Source organism: Manis pentadactyla, chromosome 3 (assembly GCF_030020395.1).
Source record: "Manis pentadactyla isolate mManPen7 chromosome 3, mManPen7.hap1, whole genome shotgun sequence".
In the NCBI taxonomy this organism is placed as follows: Eukaryota; Metazoa; Chordata; class Mammalia; order Pholidota; family Manidae; genus Manis; species Manis pentadactyla.
In genome coordinates this window covers 102,684,997-102,705,849 of record NC_080021.1, presented here as the reverse complement: position 1 = coordinate 102,705,849, position 20,853 = coordinate 102,684,997, and the positions used below count along the sequence as shown (strand labels likewise).

The 20,853-nt window shown below is 36.6% G+C and overlaps 1 protein-coding gene across 5 annotated transcripts in view; it reads left to right on the top strand.

The window, feature by feature from the left end:
- Positions 1–20,853, top strand: part of ITGA8 (integrin subunit alpha 8) — a 162,172-nt gene that overhangs the window by 11,230 nt on the left and 130,089 nt on the right. For all 5 annotated transcript variants that reach the window (XM_036908033.2, XM_036908031.2, XM_057498231.1 and 2 more), the window contains exons 3-4: positions 11,612–11,712; positions 14,490–14,613. In XM_036908033.2, the coding sequence (XP_036763928.2) occupies positions 11,612–11,712; positions 14,490–14,613 (225 nt within the window). The remainder of the gene's footprint in view (positions 1–11,611; positions 11,713–14,489; positions 14,614–20,853) is intronic.

Sequence of the window (20,853 nt, the reverse complement as noted above, 5' to 3'; positions counted from 1 at the left end):
CTGCTCATTTGAGATAGGATTTAGGATCCCCCAGGGCATAATTCCATCTTGGGTGTTAATCTTCCATAAAGCTATACTGTAGACACAGAAGGTCTGAATTCTGAAATGCCTATTTTGTGTGACATTGGGAATGGTGATTCCTTTTTTTTTTTTAACCACAAATGAACCATTTTGTTAGATGAATGGTTGGGATCCTTTTTGCTACCACATCTTCTGGCAATGGGAATGAGGTCCTGAGGATGACACAAGCGTACAGCAGGAACTAGTGTAATTACAATTTCAATTGCTTTTGGAGGCAAGTGTGTGCAGCCCAATCATATCCTGTATCTGAAAGCATTGCTCTGAGGTCATATTGAAGAGATTCATGTCAGTGAGTCTGCTTCCTGAGATTCTCCTGCTGAGAGGTTTTCATTACTTGAAGCAAATGAATTACTCGGCCCTAAACAGAGGCATGTTGTGCTCCTCCCACTCAGAAGGTGACATATAAGCCGCAGTGAGAGTTCTCATTTCCCCAGCTGTATCTGCAGCAATGATATTCAATCCCAGGTAATTACCCCAAGTGTGAGAAAACCTAGAGATGAGAGAGTATGAAAAATTGAAGGAGCTGAAAGAAAATCACTATGGTTGGGAATGACAGGAGATGATAGTAGCAAAGCAAGGATATCTGAGTCTGGTTTTAACAATTTTTGTATTTTCCAAAGAACTCCAGCTTCAGGGTAGAGAATGAATTTGAAGGTGCCTAATCTGGAGGAGGAGAAATCAGTTAGGATGTCATGGCAGAAACTGGCTAAAAAACAGTCCAACTGGGGAAGTGGCAACAGAGATGGAAAGAAGTAGATGGACCTGAGAGAGCTTTCAAAAGAAGAATCGACAGGAATTGATTACAGAATGGAATTTGGGAGCACAGGGTGGTGATTGTCAAGGAAGTAACCAAGTTTCTAGGGTTAACTGGACTGCCATTATACTAGGTATAAATAGCAAACAAGACCAGCATACTCTGACCTTGCAGTGTTCAGGTCCAGTGGATAAGAGAATTAGTGCCTGCCAGTTCTAATCTAGGGAAAAGGAAAAAAGGTTTTAGGTATGTGGAAGGCGAGACTTTTTGTGTATCAGGGAAAGCTTTTCAGACATGGCATCACTAAAGGTCAGAGCTGAAGAGTGTTCTGTGTGCACACATGCACACACATGTGTGAACAAGGGCATGTGTCTTGGGGCGGGTGAGATGAGAAGGAAAACTGTTCTAGCCAGTGTAGGTGAGCTGGAGTGAGCTGTAATGGTCAAAGCTGATGTCTCAGTATATACAACCCGACTGTAACCAGCTCTGCCTTTCAGACTTTTGTATTATACTAGGGGAGTTTTTGTTTTGTTTTTACTCTAATCTACCACAGATGGTTTATCATTTCTCTTTGGAGAGATGATTATCTCATTTCTTAACATTTGCTCTTCTCGGTGCATCTTATAAATTAGCAGAACAGCCACCCAAAAAAATCACTTGCATCATATCAACAAAAATCTCTGTGCATTTCCAGAACAAACCTTACATATAACCTGAGTCAACTTACATATGAAAAATATTTCAAATGATATTACATGATGTAGAAAATCACTCATATTTATTACTAAACAAACATCTGAAGAACACTGGCTAGGCCCTATTGGTTACTAAAAATGAGAAATTGGAAATGTATCTCTATTCTCAGGAAGATGATATGTACAATGGAAATGATTGCAGCAGAAAGTGTTATAGTCTCATCTAGAGCTGAAAATCATATAATAAGAAATTGTAATACAGTATTTCCTATTGCTATCCCAATCCCATATTTGTTAACATTATTACTAGAACTCTAACAACATACATTCAGCTCATTTAGCTTTATTAGTTATCTGGTTATGTGTGGAGCCAAACATTTAAATAGTGATGTGATATTTAAAAAATAATTTTAAATAAAACTTTCATGATTTCCTGAAAAGAAATGTCTTAAACTACAGGAATGAGCTGGAACCTCTTACACTCTAAATGTCTGGGTGGATTCATCAAACTTAACATCTGTGTTGTTGGCTCCCAGCAGCCATGCACTCACTACTTTAAATAATTCTTTACCCAAGTTTCGTTACCTTATATTGTTTGAAATTTTCAAGACAATAATTTGAAAAAATTTCACTTTGTAAGGAGCTTTTGGCCCTACATTTTGAAACAGTTTTTTTAGTGACAATGATAGAATATATTTTATTTAATACTTTAGGTTACATCATTTCACTATGTAGATGTATAATGTATATGTAATGTATAATGTATAATATAAAAACATTTGTATTTAACATTGTAATTTGCAAATTTAAGGTGTGCAGTGTGTGGCTTTGATACATTTATATATTGTAATGTGATTGCCATTGAAGCAATGTTTATTCCATCAGGTCATTATAACACAGTATTATTAACTATACTCAGTATGCTGTGCATTAGTTCCTATGGCTTATTTACTACTGATTACAAGTGTGTGCCCATAAACACTATCAATCTTAACCCCAACCACCCATCCCCTAGTAACCACCATTTTACTCTCTGTAAAACAGGTTTTTAAAGAAAAGACTTGGATTAGTTGGCAAACAAAGAGGGATTTTGCAAGAGAAAATGTCATATATGAGGTCTGGGAGATGCAATAGGGAACAAAGAGAAAGCTACCTTAATGGAAGAAACACCATACCTGGAAATCACGTGTAGGATCCAGGACCTGTGAGATAGAGGGCAGCATATTTAGATTTGACCTACTAGGTAGAGCCAGGATAAGTACTTAGTATGTGTGTGTCTATGTGTACACACATGTATGCATGCACACATATTTGTATATAGTATATATATATGATACAAATAATATATCTTTGTTATATAGAATATTCATTTATACAGAGTAACACATTTTTGTCCATTGACAAATGAATAGATAAAGATGATGTGGTAATATAAATTAGTCACAGGGATGAAAGTACAGCATAAAGAATATAGTCACTAATACTGTAACATCTATGTTGACAGTAACTACACTGGGGTGAGCACCTGATAATGCAGATAACTGTCGAATCACTATGTTGTATACTTGAACAATATAATATTGTATATCAACTACACTCAATAAAAAAACATGATGTGGTACACACACACACACACAGACATACATACACAATGGAAAATTATTCAGCCACTAAAAAGGAGGAATCCTGCCATTTACACTACCATGGATGACCTTGAGAACATTTCACTAAGTGAAATAAGTAAGACAGAGAAAGACAAATACTGTATGATCTCATTTATATGTGGAATCTAAGAAAAAAAAAACTCATAGAAAAAAGACCAAATATGTGGTTACCAGAGGCAGGGGATGGGAGGAGGAGGAATTGGAAGAAGGTGGTCAGAAGGAAGATGAATGATGAAATGTAATATACAACATGATGATGATACTTCACACTTTTGCATAGTATATAGGAAAGTTGTTAAGAGAGTAGATCTTATGGGTTCCCATCATCAGGGAAATATTTTTTTCTTTTCTGTTTCCTATATAACATAATGAATGTTAGCTAAACTTATTGTGGTAATCATTTAATATATATGTAAATTAAATCATTGTGCTGTACACCTTAAACTTACACAGTGCTGTGTGTCAATTATACATCAATAGAATTGGAAAAAAGAATAACCCATTTTTGAACATTGTATGGAAAAATGAATTTGTGTGATTTTTCCTTACATACTCAAAAATTCACACTAAGATGATCAAGAGTGTGAAGGCTTAAGGTGTTCTTTAATGGTTAACAGTGGTTTTAGGGTATTGGGAGTCATACATTTGGAAGTTCAATTTTCCGGGACATAAAAATCAACCCAGGTTCTTTTCTTGGACTTGTTTCTTTTAGACAAGAAGTTCTCTGGCCACAGCTATTTGATTTTGAATTTTCGTATCACTAGTCCCTCTTCTCAGAATCAATTTAAATGATACTCTCAGAGTCTAAGATGACTATGGAAAAGATTATAAAGAAATGCTTAAAGATTTCTTTTCCCCTTTTCCTGATTAAAAATGTCTGGACAGCTCCTGAAATAGCTTTAAGAAAACTCCTAAGGCAGAGCCCTTCAAGTGATGATGGACAGGTAAAGGGAAACTTACTGTTTCCCAGCACAAGACTGAGGACTTTTTCAAAAATCACCCCATCTGCCCTGTCACACCTGTGTCAGTTTCGGCTCTTCTCTCTCCCTTGATGATCTATCTTTACTTCTTATAATTCCTCCCATTTTACTAAACTAAAAAATCAGAAAAATATGCTTGCAGCCCATATGTGCACCATATTCTACATCCCTCACTGCTGCTCTGAAATGAATATTCCCAGGAAAAAGGAAGCGAAAGCTTGCCACCCACTGGGATTTGTATCCAGTTTGCCCAAAGACCAAAGATGCCAATTTAAGAGAGATGGCTTCAAAGCCCAGAAATGTAAGATAAGCCAAATCCATTTTATTGCTACCACTCATCTAAATTTCCCAGGTTGGCCTACAAATCTTTAGGTTTTCTTTTTTCAGATCCCAGATGTATGAATGTTCAATGTAAAGACTAAAACAAAACAGAAATAAGGGAAATTGAAATACAGAAAGCCACTGAAACATGTATACAGCCTGCCTTCAAGAGAATCATTTACAGTTCAGCATCTATATGTATATAGACAGTCCCTGACTTACAATGGTTCTTAATTTTTTGACATTACAGTGGTGTGAAAGCAATATGCATTCAGTGGAAACCATACTTTGACATTTGAACTTGGGTCTGTTCCTGGGCTAGTGACATGCAGCCTGATCGTCTCTCATAATGCTGCACAGCAGTGCTGGACACAGCTCCTAGGCAGCCATGTGATCAGAGTCTGCAACCGATGCACTGCACCCATTCTGTTTTTCACTTTCAGTACAATATTCAATCAATAACATGGTATATTCAACACTTTATTATAAAATAGGCTTTGTGTTCAGCGATTCTGCCCAACTGTTTCCTCAGCTATGTGTTTGAGCACATTTGAGGTAGGCTAAGCTAAGCTATATTTTTTGGTAGGTTAGATGTATTAAATGCATTTTCAACTTAGGATGGGGTTGTTGGGGCGTAACCCCTTCCTAAGTCAAGGAAGATCTGTACATACATACCCATATACAGAACATTTAATTTTTAAGCAAAAGTGGGATGAAACTGAATAAACAAACCTCTGAATACATAGATGGGAGCCCAATCATTCATACAACAAACACCAAGGGCCAACTGTGTGCCAGGCATGGTTCTAGAGGTAGGAAATACAGAGGTGAAGCAAAGAACATTTCGGCTTCATGGAATTTATGTATATTTTGAAGGGCATAGATAGCTAGTAAACATGCAAACTTAATGAGGAAGATCATCTCAGGTAGTATAAGTACTTGGAGGAAAATTATAAAGGGTAATAGGAGAGTGAATGACAAAGGGTAGAGTGAAAAGGTTGGGCCAGGACGATGTCTCTGAGAAAGTGGCATTAGAGCAGAAACCTGGTAATGAGCAGGAGTCAATCAAATGGAAAATGGTTGGAAGAGTATATCAGGGAAGAGTAAATGCAATGAGACAGAAAAGGCTGGGCATGTTCAAGGAACAGAAAATCAGTATGTCTGCAGAGCATGGGAAAATAGGAGTTGAAGCTTGGGAGGTAGGCAGGGGCCAGATCCTGTCGGCTACTTCCAGCTATGTCAGGAGTTATTCCTCAGAGGTGGGATTGCAACTCTCTGAGTAGGAAGAAGGATTGTTCAATGAGTAGTGTTGGGACAACTGGCCTTTCATATTGAAAATAAATATCTACATCACATCATACACAAAAACAAATTCCAGATAGAAAACAAGCCCCATAAACCAAGTTAAAAGACTAGCTAAGCTTGGCAGAAGATATTTGCAGCATATATTAGGAAAAAGAATCAATAATCAGAATGTATTTCAAATTCTTACTAATCAATAAAACTGATAACCAAACAAGAAAATGAACAAAGCATATGAACTGGCTTCACAGAAGAAAAAAAAGTATGTGGGGCATAGACATGAAATGATAATCAACCTTCCTATAATCAGGGAAATGCATAGGAAAACAGAACAAAATGAGGCACCATTTCACAGTCTTCTGGACTGGAAAAAACCTTAAAAACATTCAATAACAAGAGCTGATGTCCCTCTCACACGCCCTGCTAGTACTCATGGAAACTGTAGCTACTTTGGAGGTCAGCCGGCACAGCTAACAGAACAGATATGATAATTCTTTATGATGCAGCAATGTCATTTCGATTCCATGCTAAGGAGAAGCTCTTATATGCAGATGGATGTAAATTTATAAGGATAGAGACAGAGAGGGAGATGGCTATAAGGATGTAGTAGAAAAACTGAAAAATAGCGAAATATTCATATATAAGTGGAATGGATGAATAATTATAAAAGAGTATTCAATAGGATATAATACTGTACAAGAGTTAAAAAGAATGAGCTACATCTATCTAAGCTTTTCTCCATCTATCCACCCATCACCCAACTATCTGTCTGTCTTTTTTTCTATCTACCCACCTACCTATTTTTCTATCTACCTAAACATGGATATCTTTCACAAACATAAAATGTTATGTCAACCACAGATACAGACTGCTACATACAGATAGTTGAATACCATTTTTTTTTTTTTAGTTCAAAAGAATACACAAAAGAATACTCAATATTAAGTTGTCAGCAAACTACAACTAAGTCTGACCCACCACCTGTTTTTGTATGACCTATAAGCTAAGAGTAGTTTTTACGTTTTGTAATGATTGGGAAAATTTTTCAAAAGAATACTACTTAACAACACATGTAAACTATATGAATTTTAAATCTTCATGTTCATAAACTTTACTGGAACACAGCCAAGTCCAATCTTTTACATATTGTCCATGGCTGCTTTTGCTGCAAGGGCAGAGATGGGTAGTTGCAACAAAAACTGTAGAATGTGTAAAATATTTGTTATCTGCCTTTACAGAAAAAGTTTGTAGACCCTATTCTATATTATTCAAGGGCACTATTTTTAAGTGACCAGGAGTCATCAAATTCATGATAGTGGCTACCTCTGGAGGAGAAGGAGAGGGGTATAGAACTGGAGATAGATGTTAAAGTGTACTGAAATGTTTGTAAATGTGAAAATGCTTAACTGTCAGTTCTGTCTGGTAGAATACAAGTGTTTGTTATATTAAATCCATGGACCTTTCTGTACTTTTTAAAGCCTCAAAAAAGCTAAAAAGGATATTTGTAGATGTTATTCTGTATCCATGCATACACATCTGTCATATATGCTTCAACAGTTGGCTAGGAGTCTGTTTTATAGATAATAGAAATTTCTTTTTGAATCCCTTGTTATAACATTTAAGTTGTTATGGTTTTGCTATCATAACTAAGACAACAAGTATCTTCATATTGCATCTTGAAAGCATTTGTGTAATTATTTCCATTGAACAAAATCCTAGAAGTCTAATTCCTTTGTATAAAAATTAATGAATTTAGATTTTGATATATGTAGCCAAATGGTCTTTCCAAAATGCTGCATCAGGTTATTATCTTGAAAATGGTGTGAATATTAATATTTTTTGCCAAGCTGGTTCATGACAAGTATTGTTATTATTGTTTTAATTTGAGGTGCAGGATTTCTCCATGAGTTTATTGGCTATTTGATTTTGCCTCTGCAATGCCTGTTCAGGTAGTTAGAACTTTTTCTATTGAATTTTAATATTTTTCTCTTATTGATTTGGCAGCTCTTTTACATATGAAGTATACTGATCCCTGTAAGTCTGGGGAGAGGAAATCCCTGGGAAAAATACCTCTAAAAACTGAAATCAGTCAAAGGGAGACATAAAGTTTAAAATCTGTTTATTGCTTACAAACTGCAGTCTTGGGCCTTCTCTCTTTCCTGTTCCAGCATAAGCAAAACCGGCCCTCCCCCTCACCTACAAACTGCAGTCCGGGGCCATCTCTCTCCTCTGCTCCGGAAGAAGCAAGCCAGCAAGCAAGCCAGCCCCCTCCCCTTAACCTCTCAGGTTCAGACATGCCCTCATTTACCTAGGTAATTACCCATTGATATGGGGATGAACTTCTCTCCACACCTGAGAAATGATGCAAATGCCCTAAAGCCAGGTGAGATATTCTGGAAATGTTACTCCTGTGGGTAAAATTGTAGTATTTCCGGAATATCTCGCCTGGCTGTAGTACATCTGCATATCAATAGGCATTCAGAGGTGGAAAGAAGTATGGCTTTAGTGTATTTGCATCATTCCTCAGGGGTGGAGAGAAGTTAATCTCCATATCAGTGGGTAATTACTGGGCCAGGAGGGCTTATCTGTACCTGAGAGGTGAGGGGAGGGCCAGTTTTACTTCTGCTGGAGCAGGAAAGAAAGATGGCCTCAGACTGCAGTTTGTTAGCAATAAATGGATTTTAAACTTTATTTCTCCCTTTGACTGATTTCAGTTTTTAGAGGTATTTTACTCTGGGATTTCCTTTTTTTGGATTTACAATCCCTTCTTTGATAATAATTTCACCTGGATTTTTATTTATTAACTTTGTTAATGGTATTCTGTCACTTATAAAACCTTAAATTACATTGTCACTGTAAAACTTTCTCCCTGCTTCTGGCTTTGCTTTCTTCATATTTTGTGATACTCCACAGAGAGAATTGCTTAGGTAGCTAATGGTCTCCACCATCTCAGAACCACTAGCCTGCCAAGAGTTCTCTGAGGTTGACCACAACTTAGAGGGTAACAAGTGCCTCCATTCTGCTCCAGGATGCATGGTTCTACCCTAAGTGCTTTGCTCCAGGCCATCAGTGCATCAGTGGATGTTTGGTCAGAAAAAAGAAACTGCTTTGAGTGTTAGAACTGTTAAGGAATTTCATACAGAGATTGAAAGGTTTACACAGCCTTGGAAAGACTGCAGATGTGAAGGTCAGTAACATCATTACCTGCAGATCAAGAAATCTGGAAGCTCAGGACTTGATCTCAGCTGCCTTGAAGCACCAGAAAGGGTAATTGTCAAAGGATACTTGAAGGGCACAGGAAGAACATCACATCTGTTGTGGCTGATGCCCACGTGCGTGCCTGCAGCCACCACCAGAAAATAATGATTTCCCCATCCACTCTTTCCAAATGTCTCATGAGCCTCATTCAAATAGAATCTTAGTTGTAAGAGAGTCTGGGAAATGTATGTTCCAGGCTTTCAGTCCTTTGCCATATAGAGAGCTTGGAAGGGTAGAAACTGTGCGAAGTATTTACCTGATATATACTAAGATATTACCTGGGGGTTGTTTTCAGTAAAGATCAAATGGAATTAAATCAAAATCATTTTCCATGCATTGAAGGTTTACTGAGCACCAAAACGCAAGAGATAGCACTAAGCCCTGTGTTGGGTAACTTGGCATTAAAGAATCTTGTTCAGAAAAAGAAGTTGGGAAAGGTCATTTTCACAATCAACCCAAATATATTTTACTTATATGAAATAAGAATACTAGGTTTAAAGTCAAAGAACTTATAAAAATAATAAACGGAATTTTTAAAAGGTGATTTGTCTATCTCAAAATTCAAGGAAAGGGCGATACACTAAATCAACATGCATCTCAGTACAGAGAGACCTGGGAAACTGAAATTCTTTTCTATTATAACCCTTGGGTTGGGTATGGAATTAGTGCAGTCTAGTCACTTATCTTCCTGGTCCAGAAGAAATTTGTTGTGGAAAATAACCCACAGTTTAAACTTTTAATCAAGTTAGTACAGAGTTCAACCTTATGGTAGCAGCAAAGATGCCTCAGGAATTACAAAGGCAGCGTCCTGTCATTTTCTCTAGCAAATCAAGGCCAGTTTGGAACTGGCTTCTGTCTTTTGCCATAATCCATGTCCTTCCTCACAGCAACCTGCTTTTCATTAAGTCCTTTTGGGATCTCCTTTAAATATACTTGAATTTTTGAGGTGCTGGTCTTCTCTTCATGGCTTTTTAGTACTTTAGAAATCTCAGTATCACTGCAGTACTTTCTCCCTGTGCTTAATCAAAGTCACATTGACAATCTTGTGAGGTGTTACCAACTTCATTGCTGAGCATCACAAATCACTAATAACAGCACACTATACTTGTGTGTCTGAGGTTCTTTCTAACCCTTGGACTTAGGTTGAGTTTGCAGGTTTATAATTGAGATATTTTTAAAGTGTATGGACCTTCAGTTGTACTGCTACAAGATTTTTGTAGTACACAACTTCTCAGCTTAGAAATGCACTTTCACATCACTTATCTTGTGTGATCTTTATGACTTTAATCACCTGTGAAAGAGGAACAGGGGAGAGTATTCTCAGCCTCTTTTTACAGAAGAAATCAAAACTCCGAAAGAGAAGTGCATTGCCCAAGGTCACCCACCTAATGGTGAAAAGATTCTCATTCCTGAGTTCTGAAATCACCCAAAGTGTCTTGATGCAAATAGAAATGCTTGTATTTCCATTTTTAATGCTGTACTCTTTAAGATTCTTGGCCAGTTTTGCACATTTTGAGTAAGGATTTCCAGAAACTCAATTTTTTAAAAAGCCCCCAGTCATCAAAAGCATAAGATTCTTAAGAAGGAAATCATGATCTTCCCCAAACCTGTCAAAATGTAAATTTTAGGTTAAGATTGCATATATATAATTTGTGCTTTTTTTTTAAAGTCTGTAGTCGTATGTAAACTCAATTGTTAATTACATGTATATTTTGGCCTCACTTCATAGGTGTTAAAAGTTCATTTTGTAATACATTTATTATAGAGTCAAGCAAGAAAAGTAAAATGCATACCAAAGAAAGCAAACACACAAATAAGATACCCTAGGACAAATGTCTTTCAAACTTCATTAGCTGTTACTGATGAAGCTCCAGTTAGAACCATGGAGATACAACTGAGTAGAAAGTACATTGACTGGGAATCAAGAGTGAAAGAAAAGATGCCTTCTTTTTATTAAGATCTTAAGTGTGTTATAATTGGGTTGAATTTGTACCCAGATGGCCCCCCTCATGCTGACATCTGTAAAGTGTACACAAAACTGTGATAAGGTGTTATTTTCTGTGACTGTGTGGACATGTTACTCAGTTAAAAACCAAGGCCTTGGTGTCCTTCAGGCCAATTCCTGCTAACCCTTGCTGAGAAAACTTGTGTTTCCTGGAGCAGGGAGAGTCCCATGTGTTTCACCATGGGAAAAGATTCAGAATTCTTTAGAGAATGTTTGGTCTTCAATGTGATACAAATCAAATTACAAAAGTATAGATTTAAAAAAATAGAGAGACAAAATTATAGACTGTCAGAGTCCACATCAAGTTTACAGTAATCTTCAAAAATGTCATTAAAAAATGTTTTTTTAAGTTGTGAAATGTCATGTTCACGTATGTATTTTTGTTGATTGGTATTTTCCTAAATGAAAAGTCTAGCATAGATTTAAGCAAAGAGAAACTCCCCTGTGTATGCAAATCGTTTTTCAAGTATTTTTATTGAAAATTTATTATTACATATTTTAATGGCTGCTGAGATTTACAGATTTTTAATAATTCATGTCCTCCTTGTCAGACAACAGAAAAATCAGAGTTAATGGAACCAAGGAACCTATAGAGTTTAAATCAAATCAGTGGTTTGGAGCAACAGTGAGAACGCACAAGGGGAAAGTCGTGGTGAGTGTGGGGCATGGGCTTGGAATAATATGTAAACAGAACGGTTTTAAAACTCATATTTATGAAGTTCCTTTGACGTGAGAACATGTCAGATTTTCAAAGATAAGCTATAACATTCTGAAAAAAGAAATTTAGTGCTTAAAATTAGTCCACTGTAGTGTTTAATGCTATAGGAAATAAAGTTTGTTTGCCAGAATTTGGTTAGATATTTTCAAATATTTCAAAAACAACTAAGGTAGAAAAATAAAAGCTAAATCTTACAGATGTAATTATTTTATTAAGATTGAATTAAAGGGCTGATTAAAAATGGACCAGAGAAATACGACAACTAATATCAGGATTCTTTAAAAGTTAATCTACCATGGTGTTATTCAACCTTTTTAGAACTAAAAGAAAGTTTTAAAATGTAGCTACTACATTTAGTTATCTGAGTACATTGATACTTTTTAAAGTAAAAATTTTCACTCTCAATAGGTATCTTTCAGCTTTAAAATGCTCTGACTTTATGATTCTGTTATTGTTCTGAGCAATGATGGATGTCTAGTTATTGATAAAGAAATGAGTGTATCAAACTGATCTGGAAATTTTTTTGTTGTGGAAATTTTTTAACTGGTGGCTTTGATTTCCTTACAACAATAAAACAATAACTTTGGCTATTAGGGTTTGTTTAAAGCTGCTTGAATTATGATTTAATAAGAAGTAACTGAAGGAAATGCCTTGCTTTATTTGGTCTGTGGTTAACCCCCAAAGAGAACTTGACATAAAACAGGTAATATATAAAATGTAGATAGTCCTCTCTAGTTACAAATTCAGAATTTACAATATGTTCTCTACAGAACTGTATTTACATTAATATAGTTTTCATATTCCAGAATTGCTAAAAACTTTTTTATTCTTTATTGGGGTATGATTTATGAATTACTATTAAAAAGCTTTTTATATCTAATAATTATTTGAAGTTAAAAAAATCTGTTGTGTACTATATAGATTTTTAAGTCTTGGTAATTTACCTGTAACATGTAATTGTGTATATATTTAATCTTTGTAGAAGCCTTCAGAATCATTGAAAATAAAATAATCCACCATGTTCATAATAAAATGGATAATTTGAGGTCATGCTTGCATTTTCAAAATTGTGTGATAGGAAATACAGGATAGTATAAAGTATATTTTAAGTTAATTTTTTCTCCGAGCACTGAAAGTTAGCAGAATAAAGAATTAAATTCTACCCGGGTGACAATTACTAGAATTGCAAAATGCAATGAACAGAAGATCATTTTGAATATCTAGGAATCATGTGTGTATATATTAAGTTGGGGTCAAAGCCCAAATAAAACATCAGTGTGTTTCACATTAGTGTGAAACTGAGAAGATATTAAAAAGGAAAACTTTTTAGAGCAGACAGCAGGCAAACACTGGAAGGAATTTTCATGGCATTTAAATGTCCTATGGTGATAGGGCAGGTGAGGTCCATTCGCGTGATACCAAGTGCACACTGCACAGTGAGCACTTTCAGTGCCAACCTCTTCTTGCTTCTCAACACTCATACCCATGTATTAACCATAAAACCGGTCAGTTCACTAAGAGGACTAACGTAAGGGAACTTATATGAGTTAAAGGGCCATTAGGTACTGGCCAAGACCTCACACATAGAGACACGAAACCAGAGCATATAAGTTGTAGATCACCCTTCTTGCTTGAGAATATGTTACCTTTACTAAAAGTAGTCACACACATTGGACTGATTACCAAAGACACATTTGGAATCATTAAAGGACTTTAAAATATGGATCTGCCTTCACTTCCCTGGCATTGTTTTAAGTGTGATATTATCAAATGAGGAGATAGGCTGATGGTTCCTATCTAGGAATCTGTTATTCTGTATCCTTAAAAATGAGTGCTCAAATAATCAGGTCAAACATGCTTATGGAGGATTTGAGCTAGCAAAACTGAAATCAAAAAAGTACCTATGCTTTCTACACATTTATTTTTATTGCCTGTCTCATCCCTAGCAAAGTTAATGTTATTTAATTTACTTAATGAGGACTTGGTATCCTTTCAAATATCATACCCTCGTTGGAATCCAAACTCCCGGGGAAGTAACCATAGAATTTCATGCAAGAATCATGTTTTTCTTACTGTTATTTAAGTTCATTTTTGTTTTGCCATGAATAAAGATGATTAAATGAAAAATAAAACCCAGAACACTGTGATAAGGGAGTAGCATGTCCAAATGAAAGTTATTGTTTAAAAAGTGCACAAGATACACCTTCAGTAATAAACTGGGAAAATTTACAAAACAGGTTTGCAAACTTGTCTGCATTCTTTCATTTAGAAGTAATTTTTTAAAGCAATGATTAGACAAAGAAAGGAACTAGTTCTCATTTTGAGACATAACGCTGATTCATTCATTCACTTTTTAATTGATTATTTGCTGTTATGTAAGTCCAATTCTTTAAAAAAAGAAAATATGAGTTCTTTGCTTTTAGGAAATATTTATTTTTCCCAGGTTATACTTATTTTATTTAAAATCCTGGGTGGGTAAAAAATTATGCTTTTGTCATATTTAATTTATTGTGATTCTACAATGCATTACTGTTGAAAAATTGGCTTTGGATGTTTCACTAACTCTGACTACTGACGTACTCATGACTAATTAAATCACCTAATAATTTAACATAGTTTGTTAGATTTATGTACATTAATCAACAAGTCATATCAAATCATAGTATGAGGAAACTACATAAAAAATATCTATTGTCTTTGATGTTTCATAGGCCTGTGCTCCTTTATATCACTGGAGAACTCTTAAACCAACACCAGAAAAGGACCCCGTTGGCACTTGCTATGTAGCAATTCAGAATTTCAGTGCATATGCTGAGTACTCTCCTTGTCGAAACAGTAAGTTATTTTTATTCCCTGAAACTGAAATTTAGCTCAGGAGCTTCTCTGTTGTAGATAGAGCAAGTCATGTCAACACAGCACTGATAAGGAAAAAGAGATGGGGTAAAGGTTATTAACAGCCTTACAAGATGTCTTTCTGTGACATGAGGGCCAATACATGGAATTCTGCTGAACCTTATCCATGGTTTAGAAAATTTCTGTTTTTAGATGTACTGCAGTAGAATTGTTTCCTTACTTAAACCTTGAACTCAGTTGCTATTCAAAATTTACGCGATCTAAAGAAGGCTGCCCACCCACTTTACTTATTAATCACAGGAATGATGTTAGCACGCTGCATCGGAAGGCACATTAGAAGTCAGCTTTCTGTCCAGCCTGTGTTTTCAGTGGCCATTGCTTTCTTCGGCAGCTGTGGACTCAGACTGTCTGCATAATACACTTTCTTCCTTTAGGTGTTTAATCCCCATTTTTCAAAGAGGCTCTGTACACTAAAGAGTCCAAGTCTCATCTAGCAGTTCAAGGCATCTTCCAGTGAAGCATCCTTTAAAGCAAGTCAGCAACTGACATCTTTGCGGCAGTGCTGTTTAATCACTTCATCTTGGGCAATGCCCAGAGGCTTGGGACAGAATTTTTGATTGACTGATTTACTCAGAGTCCTTTTATAAACTGTCAGTTTCTATGTGTCATGAGGATCATTGGGATTTGTCAGGAAGCAACCAATGGATTTTCATTCTTACTCTTGATAATTCACAAGGCCACATCAAGGAAAGAAATGTCATTAGAAAATAGCATTCTAGTAACTGATTTCAGGATATTGATTTTTAAAGACTCAATCCCAAATTAGATTCCCAAAACTGTAAGCAAATTTTCCCCACTTCATGGAATATTTTTTAAATTCAAGATTAACTTAGGCAAGGTAATGAGCAAATATAGAAATAAAACAATGAAGATGAAAGAACTGATCAGTGATATTAGAAGGTTAATAAAGAGGTCACTGATATTAGCAATCTAAAGGGCTGGGAGAGGAACAGCCAACTCAGATGGTTGTTAGTGAAGTTTTTGGTGAGTAGTTTGTGACTTTCTGTTAAAAGTACTGAAATATTATCAGCCACTGCCTCATAGCATGATAAATGTCACCTGAGTGAATAGTGTGTGAATATAGGATTTTATTTCAAATAGATTTAATACAGGGTTTCCTTGCTGATAATGAGGTTCAATTATTTATTGAACACATGTTTAATAAACACATTGAGCACTAATTATTCTATGTTGTAGAGAACAAAGCCCAGAACAGAGAAAATAATACCCTGTCTTTAAGAAATTTACATTCTAGTGGGAAAGACAGAGAACAAATATATAAATAAGTAAGTTCAGATCCAGCAATTACACTTCTGGGTATTTATCCAAAGGGAATGAAATCATTATCACAAAGACATATGTGCACCCTCATGTTCATGACAGTATTATTCACAATGGCCAAGACATGGAAACAACCCAAGTGTCCATCTGTGGATGAATGAATGAAGAACACATAGTACATACATATAACAGAATATTATTCAGCCATAAAAAAGAAGGAAATCTGGCCATTTGCAACAACATGGATGGACCTTGAGGCATTATGCTAAGTGAAATAAGTCAGACCAAGAAAGACAAATACTATGATATTACTTACATGAAGAATTTAAAAAAAAATACTCACAGATACAGAAAACATATTGGTGGTTGCCAGAGGCATGGGGTAGGGTGGGTGAGATGAGTGGTCAAAGGTATGAAGTTCTAATACAAGATAAATTAAGTCCTGGGATGTAACATATAGCATGGTGACTACAGTAACAATAGTCAATACTATATATAATATTTGAAAATTGCTAAAAGAGTAGATCCTTAAAAGCTTTCATCACAAGGAAAATTTAAAGTTTCTAACTATATCTGGTGATGGATGTTAACTAGGCTTATTATGGTAATCATTTTTCAATATATACATATATCAAATCATTATGTCATATACCTTGGACTAATACAATGTTATATGTCAATTATATCTGAATGAAAATAATTTTAAAAAAGAATAAATTAATAAAGTAATGTCAGGTAGTGAAAAGTGCTACAAAGAAAAATGTAGCCAGGAATGTACGCAGGGAGTGACATGGCCTGGTGGGCCACAGGAAAGGCTCCTCTGAGCAGATGACGGTTGGAGCAGGGAAGTGAGGAGCTTCCGGGCAAGGGCAGGAGCCAGCAAAGGCATACTTCGTGTTCTCCTCGAGGTGCTGCGTTCCTGGGTTTAGTGAGAGGTCATTATTACTTTTCTAAAGATAGAAGTCAGATAGAGAGATAACAAATAAAATCCTGAATTTACTCAGAATATTAATGGTAGAGCTGAGATTCAACAGTGAACTTCTTTCATTAATCGTACATATATCATTTCTCATGATTTGCTAAAGATACTTGCCCACAACAGTAAACAATTGTAGCTAAAACGACGAGCCCATCCTTCACATGCCTCTTGCCTTGATGTATCATATTTTTCCAACTAACATCAAGGATGACCAGTTATAAACCTTGTCACTGTTTCTTATTCTGCCTTTTGACTGGCTACATATGTGATGGGAGAGCTCAGATTAAAATACAGCACATGGCATTTTGACTTTTATAAATTAAAGTAGGCTTGCATCTTGAGTTTACACAGGCACATTATAATGCTAATTTACTTACTGTTTATTTTCCTAAATAAAAGAACAGCTTGACAAAGGTAAAAATGGAGTTTATGTTGAGGTGCAGAATAGATAAGTAAATTGCCAAGAATTTGTTCAACTGCAGTACACATTCATAGTTTTCACATCCTTGTGATCTCTCTCGTACTATGAATACTTCTTCCTCAAATCCACCCAAGGAGCAGACTTCCTGTCTTCCCTCAGGAGTTCACAGTTCATTAACACAAAGCCAGCTTGTTCCTGACCATATGGTCAATATCACAGAACAGAAACATCAGCGATATTATTTTCAAAAAAGAATTTAAAGAACCCTCTCATGCTCATTTACACCACAAACCCAGTCCATGGATACTTTAAGCAGTATGGGAGCTAATCTGCTCATTCATATTAATGACATGTCTATAGCTCTTATGATCATTCATAATTCAAGTGGAGATTGTTTATACACACCATTCTCCTTGGGAAGCCAACAAATAGGAGTGAGCAATTGGCATAATTTCCTGGGTTCTCCAGGGCAACTATAAAATTTACAAATGCTATGAAGTTCCGAGAAGAAAGATCCCTTCAGCTGCCATAAACTATTGTTCTAAGATTTAAAAAATTACTTTGCGAAGGGAAGAACCTCACATTCTATTACAGCCCCTGTTTAAAATAAACATTTGAAGTTGGTTATTTTCTCAATGAATTTTATGAAAAATTAGTATTTTCTCTTAATTTTTTCAGTTTCCTGTTCTGAAGCAAAATAATTTCAAAGGATGGTCATATGTCTTCCTTCCTGAATAACTTACAATATTAAAAACAAAAGGGTGATTTTTTGAAAGGATTTTTTTAAAGGTTTGTGCATTAAAAATACATTTTTAAATATACTAAGTATTTCACATACATGTTCACATAATTATATAGCATGTGCTCATATATATTCTGGATGCCTATAAATACACACATGAACTTCTAGAAAACTAGTACCCAGACATTTAAGGTTATACAGATGAGCTTTTAGGGAACTTTATAGCCTTCATAACTATAAACCACAAAATAGAGTTGCAAAATAATGAAAACATTTTATGAAAATATAATGTAAGATGTTGTGTACATACAAATTTCATGTTAAGTGTATTTACCACAGAAAACAAAAACAAGGGGATGCAAGAAATCTTTGGGAGGGGATAGAAATGTTTGTTATTTTGATTGTGGTAATAGTATCACAAGTGTATGCATATGTCCAAATTCATCAAAATAAGCACATTAAAATATGCAATTTTTATATGTTAAGTACATCTCAATAAGCTGAAAAAAAGTTAGCTTAAAAAAAAAAGGCCACAGAGCATTAATTAACATTCGAATTAAAAGCAGATCTTACCATCCAAAAAAAAAAAAATACAGTCTATTTATAGTAGAACAGTATTTTAAAATATAAAGGGAGCATCTGGAAAAAGTGGATGATGACAATGCTAAAATTAGCTAAGTACTAACCAAAGAGAAGAAAAAACAGAAGACATTCTAGGAAAAGCTGGAAAGGCCAGCCCCGTTTCAAAAAGTTTCTCCAACAGGCACATGCCAAGCCCATAAATTTTTCCTACAATATGTGCATTTCCTTTCCTGCCTTCTTATTTTAGTCTCCACTGAGGAAAATCCTTGATAAGAAAGGAGTAATTATTCATACATTCATATCTAACTATATAAGGATTGAGATTCCTCCAACTGCATACATTTGGGTTTTAAGTTAAGCACTTTAGAAGTTGGAGAGACTCTTAAAGCACAAGTGACAAGTAAATTCCCGATCCTATGTCCTAGAGACTTTTTATAACAATACCCTGGGAATCCATATAGGGGCCTGCCTATAATTTTTAAAAAACTATGATAAGGTCCTACTGGACTTTCAGTTAGTGAATTATATTGGGTAGAGTACAAAATGGGCCATTACTAGAGAGCCTTCTGTCGCGCGCCCCGTCCTCGCCGGCAAGAACAGCACGCAACAACAGCAGGATTCTTCTGCAGAAAGCTTTACTCTTCAGCTCTTTGTGAAACAAATGTGTCGGGCAGGACCCAGACTAAACGAAGGGGCCAGCTTATATAGCTCTCATGCTCTGTGCTGATTGGTGCTGCTATACGTGCTTCATTAGCGTGGCAATTTTTAGTAGATCTGATTGGTTCTTATGCTAAGGAGTGATTAGCATGTGGTTTTGTGACGTAGGGTATTTTGCAACTGGGAAGTATGGGACTTTCCAGTTGCCCCACGTTGAGCGCCACCCTCTGGGTGCGGCTGCCAACATCTCCCCCTTTTTTGTTTAATAGAAACTCAGGACGGAACTTGTCAGCTGAGGCGGAGATAGAGGCCTGACCTCCAGCAAACATTTCTTGATGCCCCCTTTTTGGAGAGGGGTCTCTGGGCATCTACCCCTATGCAGTCAGGCGTGTCTCTCAGAGGGGTCCAAAACCTCTTGCAGTGCTTTGCCTCACATCCTCTAGCAGACGTTGGGACCGCCTGGTACAAAGGGTCTTGGACCTTTTCTTTGACCCTCTTGCACCGCGAGTTTCTTAGGGAAAGCTGCAGGTAAGCGATAAGGTACCCGGGCCTGGTGCAATGCCACAAGGGCTCAGGGTGCAAGGGCTACCTCAAGCTAAAGCTGAGCTTCTTTATTGAGCATGTTGAGCCATACTTGGGGAGAGGCGCCAATATCTACCGCCATTAAGGCTTGAGCAAGGATTACGTTATCTTGCCTATGTCGGGCACGGAGCCTGCATAACAACCAGAGTAGGAGCATGAGACCTCCAAGCATGAATACACCCATCCCAGCCATGCCCGCCCACTCTTTAACGTGGGAGAGAGCTCTGTGGAACCAGGAAGAGAGTCCTTCTGCTACGGAGATATCTAGCCGGGTGGAGTTGATGTGGATTATTTCTCGCCGTAGCTCTTCCAATGCTCCATCAAAGTCTTGGGACCAGTTTCCTGAAAGATACTGGGACAGGCTTCGTGACAGATTAGCTGCTGGCGTAAAGTTTTTATATTGTATGCTAGTAATGCAGAGAGCGTGAAATTTTCGCTCACATCCCAATTGGGCTAACTGCCAGAGCACATCTAGTTGCTCTTCCACTAGATCTACTCGCTGATTGAGGACCATTATTCCTCCTTTCAGCTTGCCATCAAGCGTGGACTGATGGTCAAGGGCAGAGGATACTGATTCCGCAAGGTTATTGAGTTCTGTAGCTGTTTTGATAGAGGTGTCTAAAGCTATGCCAGCTGCGGTGGCTGCAACTGCGGTTATGGAGATTAGAAGCACTATAGCGGCTGTAGCACCGAAGTCGCGTTTCTCTCGAAACAGTGTCATGGTATTAGGTGCGTCTACTGGGACGGGGACCCAACGAGGAATACGGGCTATTAAGGCATTGGTAAAGTTAAGCGCATCCCAGCACTGAGACAGAAAACAGGAGGTATTGGAACAGGAGTTAAAACCATCATTGGACAAGATAAACAGGAATGGGGGGGAAAGGCATACTGGAGCTGGTGGGAAGGGGAGCCTGGGGG